The 12915-nt window shown below is 37.2% G+C and overlaps 1 protein-coding gene across 1 annotated transcript in view; it reads right to left on the reverse strand.

Annotated features, from left to right (window-relative positions):
- Nucleotides 1-260: 260 nt before the first annotated feature.
- Nucleotides 261-12915, reverse strand: part of ARSB (arylsulfatase B) — a 67300-nt gene continuing 54645 nt past the window's right edge. The window contains exons 7-8 of the mRNA XM_040579981.1: nt 1187-1315; nt 261-641 (exon numbers count right to left, since the gene is read on the reverse strand). Of these exons, the coding sequence (XP_040435915.1) occupies nt 376-641; nt 1187-1315 (395 nt within the window). The 3' untranslated portion in view covers nt 261-375. The remainder of the gene's footprint in view (nt 642-1186; nt 1316-12915) is intronic.

Here is a 12915-nt window from a genome sequence, read left to right on the forward strand (position 1 = left end):
TCTGCTGCCATGATTCCTGGCAGCTTTTTAAGAAAAGTAAACTCTTTCAAGGTTTTTAACTTTCTTCATTAATTTTTTTTTTTAATCATTATTGGTTAATTATCATTAAAAGCGTATTCTGGACAAAGAATATTTGAACAACAGATTTATAATTTTGCCAATATTTCACATACAATTGCTAAGAAGGAGAGAGGGGGAAAAGACCAAAATAAGGTTCCCAACATATTTGAAGAGTAAGAAATACTGAATTACTCAAGGAATAAGTTCATAATTAGCAGTAGTTTAATGAACAAGGTAAGAAATACGTGACTAGGACCCTGAGTCCATAAACCAGACTCTGCTACAGGGATGTTCTGCAGGATGCAGTGCTGTGTACTACGCCCAAGGACCCCAAGCCCCTGTTGCTGCTGGATCACAGCGGGGATCCTCATCAGGGTAGAACACAGGCACTGAACGTTTATAATAATACTGAAGCCGTGACAGCAGTTTTTCCACGACATGAGGATATTTTTCAGACAAATCATTTTTCTCTTCAGGATCATGAACAATATCAAACAGCCAAAGTCTCTTTGTCGGTGGATCAGATGACTGAATTTTTGACTCATTGAACAAAGATGGTGGAGGGAACCAATGGCTACAGCCTGCAGAAACAGGAACAGACCAAGGGTTAATTCTCATCTATGGACCAGCGGTGTGGAGATGTAGTTATACTGTAATCAACAAATTCACTAGGTCCTTTGACAAACCACTGGAGAGTGATTGTTGCTGCATTCCTTAACTCTAGCCCGGCACCAGAGTCTCTCTGGTCCAGGCCTACCTATACAGGAGTCCTATTTATACAAAAAAGGGATTCAAACTTCCACGTCACTTAATTTCATATCAATTAATTTCATGGACTTTCTTCTTGGATTCCTTGATCTTTATGGGTCCCTTGCAACTTGAGATATTCTATGATCCTGATAGTTTCTACACTACTGTGAAAATAATTTGCATACAAAATATTTGCAAGATGAAAGATGATGTTGTTTGCATCTTGGAAGCGTCCCTTCTAGATTTTTGCACATGATAAAAAACCTGAGAAGTTAACAGAATAACTAAAAGAAATTAAAATATATTAAACAGAATTAAACTGTTTGAGGCAAGTGGGAGATATGACACACTGTACAAAATGGAGTTACTTCATTACCTGGATATCCAGTTAATAACTTCCATTTTCCATGTCGGATCGCTGCATGGATGGATATATTGAAAAGTGTATCATCCCATGGAGAAGAACTACTCTGCGGTAAAGAAGTCCCGCTGTCAATTCCAAGACCTTAACGAAACAGTAAACTAAGTTAGGTACATTGCATATTAATGAAGTAATTTTTAGAATTATGTTGGAAAACAAAGCAGTATCATTAATTTATTTTTATGTATTGGATAAAAGATTTGTTATATAGATGTGCAAAGATCTGCGCTATGATTTACTGTATGTATTTAACTCAGAACTTAAACTGCACCTGAAAACATTACCAGTGGAAAGTGTCATACCTGAGTCCAGATAACTGCACTCAGTTTGTATACAGATATTATACACATATCTCATGTATCTACACTAAGAATAGTCATGATTGGAATTGCTAAATTTGCTCATATAAGTGTGTGTATCTTTTCCCAGTTAGGAATATAGGACTGAAAGGTCTCCTGAATCAATGCTACTCCAGGGGACCAAGTACCAAGTCCTGAATTGTACCCACATGCAGACAACTCTCTCTCTGAATTGAGCTGGCTAAAATACACACACATCCAGGTCTGGCCAGTGAGGTACTTCTGTGGGATGAGACAGCATGAAGCATGTCTTCGTGCTGTCTTTGGTAGAGTCACATATGATGTGGCCCTATATCCAGACATGACAGAAAAATCTGAAGTGTCCCCTATGTGCAATTCCCTCCCAAAAGAAAACCTGAAGCTCCTTACAGGAGGGAGCTCAGAAAAAGCCCAAAACATGCATACACCAGGGATGATCAGGAGACCAGTTCTTTACTGAAACCACAGGGAGTCAGACAGACAGACTGCATATCAGCTTGCATAAACAAGCGGACAGTTTAAGACGTGAAATATAAGAGGTTTATATTAACTATTTGAGTTGATACCTGTTTACCAAAAGAATACCAGAAGGCAACTCTATAATCAGACTAGAAACAAGATACCAGGAGGTGGAGAGAAAACAGTGTTGATTTTCTAGCATCTTTCAAGAGGTCACTTTCAATCAGTTTAGGAAATTTGAAGGACTCAGCTGACACATTTTTACCACTGAAATGAAAAAGAGAACCCATGCGATGGATTCTCACAATGATCATGTGAGAATCCAGTATTAGAAGCAGAACTAGAGGTTTCTAAAAGAGTAGATTCTGTACATCACAGCGAGGCAAATATATATCTGATAAGACAGCAACAGAAATTTTGGAAAGGAAATGTTGGGACAAAATCTCTCTATTTTTTGTGAAGGTCCAGTTAAGTTTCTACTTTATTACTGTGCTTCACACTTTCAGTCAGTTTTTCTTTAATAAGTACTTTTTGTGCATAACCAAGTTCCCTGCTTACATCTGACTTGTATAATGCTCCCAGATAAGGTACTAAGGGGGACTTGATGCAGAGATTGCGGAGGATTCAACTCATCTTAGATCATGAAGCACTGAAGATGAAGGTCAAAAAAACCCAAACCCCTGTAAAAACAAGGGGTTCATAAATACCCCCAGAATAATCTCTTCTTGAAGATAAATCCACACACATCCATGTGATGTCTGTAGCAGATATGAAAGTTTAAAGATTAATATTGCTTACTTTTCAACATCATTGTTATGTATTATTCTGTCATACCGTTTGCATCTTTGCCATCTACTTTCTTAAAGAGCACAGTGAAAGACACTCAGCAGATCAAAACCCCACAGACATGTTTTTTAAACAATACATCTCAAAATCACAATATTAAGGCTTGTTCTAAAGGAAAAAATATGTGAGTTTGCATTTCTGATTTTAAGGTTTAGCATGGAGAATATGCTTCTGATTGCTGAGCTAAGGTATGTGAAGCCATAGTATTACACAAGGTGAATTACTTAACGTACTTCAAATAAACAGTATGAAAGATTGTATTTTTAGATATACTTTGAAAAATATTCTTAGCATGCCATGCATGAGACCTACAATAAGACTCAAGAAGATCAAATAATTTTTACCCCCCCTTATTTAGCCCAGGTAAAACCAAACTCCTAAACTAAGAAATGCTTTTACCAGGGCTTGTACTTGAAGTCGTTAGGTGGAATATTACCTTTCTTGAAAAGAAAAAGATCAATTCCCTCATATTGAGCCATTATAAACAGAACTCTGTCAGTCATGTTAACTCACCCATTGCAAGCACTTGTCCTGTGCCAAAGAAATGTACTGTTATTCAGACAGTATACTCAGACCAGTACTGTATTGCTTCCCAGGCAGTACCAGTCAACTTTTATCAGACATACCAGCCATTGAAAACAGACTGATGCTTGTTTGAATGCTCTCTACAGAGGATATTTATAGGACTGCCAGTTTATTACATTATATAAGCACCACATAGAGAACTAAGATAAATAAAAATATTGCTTAATATGAGTTTTCTTCCCATCATATGCCTTTCACTTTAAGCTCAGATATTCCTTCCTCACCCTGCATTTACCTGACTCTCTCCTTGTCTTCAGCCCAGCTTTTAAGTTTCCAACCTCTGTCTTCATTCTTCAGCTCAACCTTTCACCTAGTGCAGGTGGAATGCAAAATGCACAGGTAGCCTTCTCCCTCACTATATGAATTTTACAGGGATCCCTTTTCTGATTTGGCCAACTAAAGAAGTCACATTCTTTTTATTTCCTTTGCAAGATAAAACATTCATTTCCATCGCATCTAAGCAGTTTACCTCTACATCTGCTCTAGATTGTTGGTGTTTCTTTTTTTTTTTTTTTTTTTTTTTTTTTTCCATTATGGTTGACCAGGCGGTAACAACAGCCTGTGGGCTAATTCAGGAGTCAGAGGACAGATGCTTTTTGTCAATCTGTGTAATCAAGTCTGCCTTCACATGCCTGCATACTGTCCTTACAGACTTATATATTAAAAATTCAATGCTTTTGCTTGTGCAATGAGGCTAGAAATTACATTTTTCTGGCATTTGAGCTTGAGTATATCAGTGGCTAATGAAATACTAAAGCTTTTTTTTTACCTTAAAAGAAAAATCCCACTGCCTCTGCCTCTGCCATGAATTCTCTTATTTTCAAATAGAAGGCACTGCTTCCTGAAGCTCAATTTCAAAGCCTCACCAGGTCCCATATTTCTTTTTCAGTTGTGTCTTGGAAAATAATACAACTTTTATTAGTTACAAAAGCAGTGAAATTTTATTCTGGTATTTATTTCCAAATATTTAATGCTACAATGAATTGATTGAAATATTTTAGTGTTTTGTTTGGAGTTGTAGGTCATCAAAAATATTCAAATAGCTTTTACATCTCTATAGAAAAACAAATCCTTCAGAACCTGTTGCCCTTACTAAGCAACTTTGGAGTTTATATCGTATTTCAAGACCATCCTTAGTCTTAACAATCTTTTTAAAAGGAATTGAGTGGCCAACTTCCATTACCTGCAAAAGCAGTTTATATTCTAAATACTTTAAAAGCCTGGCCCTTTGCCACTTACGAAAACTTCAGCTTAATTCTTTTATTCCCATTATCATACATTGTCTCTATAAACAGATATATACTTCAAATTAGGATGTAAAAGCCTAAATAATTTTCAATCGCTAATTTATATCTTCAAGAGACCTGATTTTTCAGAAGACAAATGTCATCAACTCTGAAAAATCTATGCAAGATGCTCAGAAAGCGTAAGTCAAAAATGTTAGTTGCATTTGCAAAAATAATTGCCGTTTTGATAACTTGAATAATCCACAGCATACTCTTCAGCCAGGATGTTGAAACATTTACTACTGGATAAGTATATAAATAACGTTCTGAAAGACAACCAGCGAATACAGGGGGCTTTTCTAAAAAGTGAACGATCTTTCAGTGCATTAAGCTGTGCTACTGCACAAAGTAAACCAAAATGGAACATAATGAACATAAGGCAAAAAACCCAATCCTCACTGCATATACAGAAGAATGTGCTCTGAACAAGCTATTGCTATTTAGGAAAGAGTCTGTGAAGTTGTGATGAGCACATAATGCCCAGGGGCAGTCAAGAAAAGCAAAACCAGTATTAGAAGTCGCAAAGAATTGGACACTATGCCAATCACCCAGATCCTTGTTGTGCTTCACACAGGATACTGTGCAGTTCAGATCCCCATGTTACAAAACGGACACAGGAAAACCATGTGAGATACAAAGAGATGTGACAAAGAAGATTAAAGCTATGGAACAGCTTCTGTGGGGACAATGGCTAAATAAATAGGTCTCTTCTTCCTCAAAGATGGACAACTGATGAGGGATGTGACACAGGTCTATGAATTTGTGTGGCCATAATAAGCTGAATAAGGAACAACTGGTCTTTTCTAATTGGGGCAGAATAAATTATGAAGTCACATGCTCAAAATAAACAACAATATATACTTCCTTATCACAAACCCAAACTCAGCATGGAATTCCTTTCCATGGGATGCTGTGGATGCCAGAATTTTATGCAGGTGGGGTGATAAAAAGGGTTCACAAAGTGAGAAAAAAATCCATCAAGGATTCTTATATCCAAAATCACAACCTAAAGATCGGGAGCTCCGTTAGCTGCAGGTGGTGGGGGTCAGGCAACAGAAGTATATTTATGTGCTTGCCCTCATACACTCCTTCCTACACAACTGCTACTCTCAGCAACAAAATGAGCTAGACAGATTTTTGGCCTAATCATACACAAGACGTTTTACCAAGTTACTTTTTCAGGACAAGCCAAATATTTTGTTTACAAAAGAAAGTGCTATGTCAAAGCAGATTTATGCAATCCCTTTTATTATCTTAATCCCTGTATACACTAAACTGAAAGGGTCAAAACTTTCACAAAAGATAAGTATAGAACCACAGAATCAAACAATAACTCAAGCTGGAAGGACCTACAAGGATCATCGAGTCCAACTCCCTGCTCCTCACAGAACCACCTACAACTAAACCATATGGCTAAGAACATCGTCTAGATGCTCCTTGAACTGTAACAGGCTTGGTGTCATTTCCTTGAGAAGCCTGTCCCAGTGACTGACCAGCATCTCAGTGAAGAACCTTTTCCTAGTCTCCAGTCTGAACTTCCCCTGACACAGCTTCATTCCATCTCCTCGTGTCCTATCGCTGGTCACCAGGGAGAGGAGATCAGCACCTCCCCTCCACTGCCCCCCTTGAGGAAGTTGCAGGCTGTGATGAGGTCCCCCCTCAGCCTTCTCCTCTCCAAGCTGAGCAAACCAAGTGACCTCAGCTGCTCCTCATAAGTATTGCCCTCAAGGCTTTTCACCATCTTGGTTGCCTTCCTCTGTAAGCATATGATTCATATCATACAGGTTAACTGTAGTTTTACAAATATGTGAACATCATGAGTCACTTCTAGATTACTTTCAGTGCTAGTCTTAAAAGGAGGGATAATGTAAAGAAATGAAAATATTAATTTGTACTAGCAATGGCTTCCAATGCACAGATCAGTCCATACCACTGCAGACAAGTCAGTTCTTTGCTTAAGGCTTGTTTTTCACTTATACCAGAACATAAATCAAGAGTAAAGAATTTAAATAATGGATTCACGCTAGCCTTATACTACTGTGATAGATCAGAATCTGATACCTACATTATTTCCTGCTTTAGTCAGACAATTTTAAATTTAAAAAAGCCCCTACAATTTACATAAAATGTTACAAGTGGCAGGTTTTGCCATACTGAAGAAGATACTTGGTACATTAAATCCAGCAGTGTGTCCCAAAAAGTACTTAGTAACTGGTGATTCAAAGTAAAATAGAAAAGATAAATCAAAACTGCTTACTTTGCCCAGCAATCTGTTCTTTCACTTCACTTTCTAAGCATAAGAAAGATCATAAAAAATGATGCAATGTGCTTAGCTCTGGTTTTTTCCTCCCAGCCTTTCAAAAAAGCTCTTCCGACCTCATTCAGTATCCCATGTGTACTCCTGATTTAACACATCATTTAGGTTAGGTGGGTAGCTCTTCCAGAGAAAAAAACTGTCTTCCCATGTATTTCTGCATACACTTAAGCCTTCTGCTTAACTCATTAGTTTACCTGTCCAACTGGGCAATGATTTCTGGGGTTAGAACACAGGAAGAAACATTTCTTCACATTTCTTCCCTGGTGATCAATGTATGCTTGAGAATCAATCATCTACTCCTTTGTACATACAATCTTATTTTCCTATCAGAAACTTAACTAAAATTAAAAAATACTAATTTGTCTGACCACCATGAAAAAGACAAAAATATCTGAAAATCCATTTCTTTTCTGTGTAACTCAAAACCTTCTAAATTCTTCTACTACTTCTGTACACCAAAATAACTTTGTGACCCTTTGAAAAAAAAAAAAAGAAGGGCTGATCCAGTTTTACTACATTTTACAGCTTTAGATGTCTTATCAGAAGCCCTCTACTCCTCTTCCTGTATGGGGCCTATAAATCCAGCTTGTTTATTTTCCTAAGTCTTATGATGTTCCCGACAGATTTCACTGATAGACTCTGAAATATTTCATATTCAGTCAAGAACAAACACTGGGAAAAAGAAAAAAAAAAAAAAAGCAGTTTTCCTAATGCAAGCAAAATAAAAAAATAGCAAAGAGAACAATAAAAAGCCACTGTAACACAGTACTTGGTAGGCAGGCTGGGAAAATTCAGATCTGTCACATATTTGCAAATATTTCCTATCATTTATTTCAATCTTTTGCTTTCTACTTTGCAAACCACATATTTCAACTACCACACAACCATAATTTGTAAAAAAAGGTATAAGGATAGGCAACACCCATATTGTGTAAATTTGCAAGGTTAGAAAAAAATAAAAAAGGTACAATGTGATTTTTTTTTTTTAAAAAAAAAGAAACCCTCATTCTTCAGTCTAAAAGATAAATTTGTGGAAACATTTTATTAAATGTAATATATTTCTTAAGAGTATATTCATTTAACCTTCGGTATGTAAATTTTAATCATAAGAAGGAAAACCATAAACTGCAAATTTTCAGCTGAGATTTAAAAAAGGGAATATATATTCTTTATCTATATATATAATATTTGCACAGATCTAATAAGCATAGATCAGTCCTCTAGCTCTCCTTCCTTCTTTCAAAGAGACCAACTCAAGCAACTGGTAGAAACCTAAAATGTGGAGATATAAATAGACAGTACACCCAAAAATAAAATATTCTGCCTTAAGTCTATGATTAAGATGATGAAAACGATCCATGTTGAGAAGTTTCTTGGTTGGTAAGAGATCAAAAGGCACACAGTTCTCTCTAACATGCCATTTAGTGAGGTCCTGACCACAAGATTTAAAGGATCCAAAACAATATTGCTTGAGGCATGCTACATTTCTGTACGCTGTGGTTTACAATACTAGTGTGCAGGGAGGCAATGTTTGGTACATGACAGCAATGTTGTAGAAAGACAAATGAACATTAACTTATTATTTATTTAGGAGACAGAGCCCTGCCCAAAGAGTTAGTCTAAATAGTTTAAGTGATTGTCAGATTTACTACGTTTCTTCAATTTTCCAATACCCTACACAGTAACAAAAAAATTATTTCATAAGCAACTACAGATAATCAGTGCCCTTCATGGTCAACACAAGCAACTGAAGCTTCTACTTATGTTTTTTCATCTGCAGAACAGGGATGTTAGAAGTTACTGACTTTTGCAGTATATTTCCAAAAGGAAGCAGTGACAAAATATCAGCATTCTCTATATTTCAATTTATATGACAATATATTGTAGCGGCAGCTTCAGCCATATGACAGGAAAAATACAATCACAAAAAGCTCCATTTAATTGCAACCTGCTTGATGGAAAAGACTGAAAAGCATGCATTAAAAAAAGCCACAAAACCTAGGGTGAATTAAGATTTTAGATGGCTCACACTCTTCCCAGAGAAAATTAGAAACACATCTATATAACGATACACAATATATCTATATAACATATATATGTTCTGTAATATATAATATAATCTATATAACAAAACCACAATAATAAGTACCTGCTACTGTTTTACAGGTGTAAAGTACATTTAAGAGTTTTCAGCCAAAGCAAGTATATCACCAATATTTCCTGTAACACAAGTGTCTGTGCATATTACACTACCTGGATGTCTAAATAGCTTGATACCTCACAGTTTACAATGCATGCCACACAGAGGATTCCCTAGGTATTCTCTTAGCAACTAAAAATTACCTCTGTAGTCCTCAAGACTTCCAGTTTAGCACAAATTTTGTGCAGCAATGCAATACTCCCTATCAGTTATTTGGTATTTCCAATCCAATATCTAAATAATACATAACATGTTCCATACAGAACACAAATTTTCTTCTCATACCTCATGGCCATCTCGGCCAAGAAACTAAGCAACCATGGGACAAGAGGAAAGAGCCTCATGGGGATACAAAAGCATCTAGTAAAACGGGAATCAAAAGTTTTGATTTCACACTGCAGAGGCCACCGCCGGATTCCTAAAATAATTTGTGCTGGGATCCATACTGTTGAACATATTCCAAATGACCTGGAAAAGGGACTGAACGGTGAGATCACAAAGCCTGTGGATGATCGTAAGTTATTTAAAGATGACTGTAAATAATGACAGAAGGCCCTTATGAGACTGGGTGAGTAGGCATTAAATAGGCAATGAAATTTAACTTAGATACAGATAAAGTGATGCATGTGTGAAATAACAATCCAAAATTCACATATAAAATTATGGCTTGTATATCACCCATAACTGTCTGAGAGTGAAACCTTGGGCTCGTCACAGATTGAGCTGATGCTTTTTCACAATTAAGACAGCACTGATCAAAAAGAAAACTGAGTGCAAGGAATTAATAGAAAAGGGCTCGTAATCAAAGCAAAAAGTTCTATGCAACTGGAAAACAGTAGTTCTGGTCTCCCCATCTCAAAAAGAATACAGTATGGCTGAAAAAGTACAGAAACAAGCAACAAAGTTGGGTGACATGCAATCTCTCATGAATTAAAATCCTCTGCCAGATGTGCATTCTGCTTAATTAAATCTGTATGTTCTATGAAACTCCAGGGACCAGGCTGCTTCCATCCCCTGCATGACCTAAGGTTCTTCCCTTCTTGTGTGATGTTGAGCCAAATGCAATCAAATAATCAAAACCTTATTTTTTTAGTTGACAGGGGACATATCAATGTAACACACAGGCCATACATTTAGAGTGCTCAGTGCATAGAGCATAGAGTTAGGCTGCTCAGACCTCAGGAAGTACCTTGAGTGAAACCACACCATCTTGGTAGTTGTTAGCGTATTCAGTGTGACTGCAGGCCCTACCTGACCTGACTAGACATCACCTACAATGCAAAACAGCACTACCACACAGCGTGCACCTACAGTGAGAAAATCTCATACGTGCTGGAACACTGGATAAGACATTCTTTACTCAGGAAATTCATTGTCTGCTTTTGCCAGTAACAGTCATATTCCAACCAGACTAGACCACATTCTCGGAACAAATAGGGTCTTGGTTACATTCTCAAAATCAACTACATGCCCTTTTTTTCAATCACTTAAGATGTTTTGTCAAAACCCCTCACATTATTCTATGGCTTTGCAAAATCTTTTTTTTTTTGTAGATTCTCAGTTTGTTGCTATCAGAACAGTTAGAAGACCTCTCTGAGCTGCTGGTCCCCTGCCATGCTTACCCCCACGTGATGGTAACAGAGATTTCATTTTGTCAGCAGGCACCGCATAAGCCACAACTGTCACTAAGACAGTGTTGCAATAAAGCCCTGCTTGTTTGCAAAGAACTTTGGGAGTATCATTGGGACCACTCATGTTTTCATACATATCTCTGCTAGGAGAGGCTGGAGAGACATTGAGATCTGTAAGTGTGACAAAAGGCACATCATGGGGTTCTGTCAGATATGCCCTCGGAGCAAGGAACACAGCCCTAACAAGGTTGCAACATGCAGCCAAAAGGCAAGAAACTACAGAACTGCAGAAACTAGTGCATGCAGTAACGCAGCTTATGCATATGTCCAAAAAAAGATACTGCATTTAAAATAATTTGATCTTGTGCATAGAGCTTGTCAGCTCACTGAAGACTGCCACTCCAGGAAGACAGGCTTTCAAAAGGTAGTGTCACCTGGCAATGACAAGTCTCAAGGGGCTAAACTAGATGTTGGTTGCTGTTTTTTTTAAATTCTGCTGAGATTATACTCTAAATCATTATGAGTAATTAAAAAAAGTTTCTTTACTATGTAAAAATGTTTTTAATAGAGAGAGGTGAACAACTCTGTATGTCCTGGAGCAAAATTCTGCTTGGTAGTTTAACGAAACACTGGGAAAAACCACTCAGGCTACTTCCACTAGATCTTAAAAGAAACAAACAATAACTAGTATTATTTTCATAGTAAGGGAATGCTTATGCCTCCCTGCCTCTTGTGATCTGATCAGTACTCTATAAAAAACACAGAGATCCCCAGACAGAAGTCTGGGACTGGTGAACCAAAAGCCACTTACATACAAAACCAAAACAGAAAGAGAGTATTTTCTCGTAGGTTCATTATCATCTTTAAAATCAACATACTATTTTAGCCACGCAAGAAATCCCTATTGTATTCACCAGCTTCTATACATTGTCAGAAAAATGGTAATGGTATCATTCTCCTACTGCTTCCATTAAAATAAATCAAAGGTTTTGCACATCACAGCTTCTGTTCTGATGCAAATCATTTAACTCTTTTATCACGATTTAAAACATCTACTTACATGATGCCCATTACATAGAAAAGAAAGAAAACCCAAGCATTTAAAAAAATCGCTGGTGACTACTTTTCTACCAATAGACACTGCATCCTCCAAATCACCTTAGCCTGGTTTTGTGCTACAATAGCAGAAATAGTAGGCAAAAAAACAGAGACTTTCTTAAATATTATGGAACTCCACATAAAAATTACCCTCATGAAACAGTCTTCAACCTCCTACAAATCTCACCACACACACACACACAAAACCTGCATGATTGGCAGGCTCACTGTCCCTCGCTAATGCTCGACTGTGGAACAGCAGGAGGTCTGTTAGGGCTTGAAAAAACCCACACTGAAACGAATGGGAACCTTTCCATTAATTCCAGTGGGCTCTGGTTCAGACTGGTTAAGCATCAGTAGTAACAAAGAAGGAATTTACACCCTACCAACTTCTCTTAATCAAACAAATGAAGCTAAATTCCCCCTATCCATACAGTTCAGTAGACACAGTGTGTTTTCCATGAAACCTTTATGTGAAAGGCTTCCCCATTTGTATTCACAACAATAATTTCTGGCAACAACACACATGTTTTAACCACCCATCCACCCCCCAGATTATCCCCAAATAAAAGTGATTCTGAAAAAAAACCAAAAGTGCCAATACACAATTTACCATCTCAGAAGAAAAAGCTTAAGAAAAATAATTTAAAAAAAAATCAGTAAAAGCACACAATCCCATTAATGTTACCAAAAGCTGAGGCTTATGGATGAGCTGAGAAAACTGAATTCCAGAGGCATTCTCCCTGCTGCAAAATCCATGTCACTAAGTTCAGAAGTTAAGATCTATAAAACATTTACTTAAATGTATCACTTGGTTTTCCCTGCAGCACTGAAACAACAGAATAAAGGCAGATGTCAGGTAACAGACATGCATCCAGAAAGGGAAACACAAAGTCAAGAAATGAACCATAACTTCACTGCAGT

Source organism: Falco naumanni, chromosome Z, assembly GCF_017639655.2.
Source record: "Falco naumanni isolate bFalNau1 chromosome Z, bFalNau1.pat, whole genome shotgun sequence".
NCBI lineage: Eukaryota > Metazoa > Chordata > Aves > Falconiformes > Falconidae > Falco > Falco naumanni.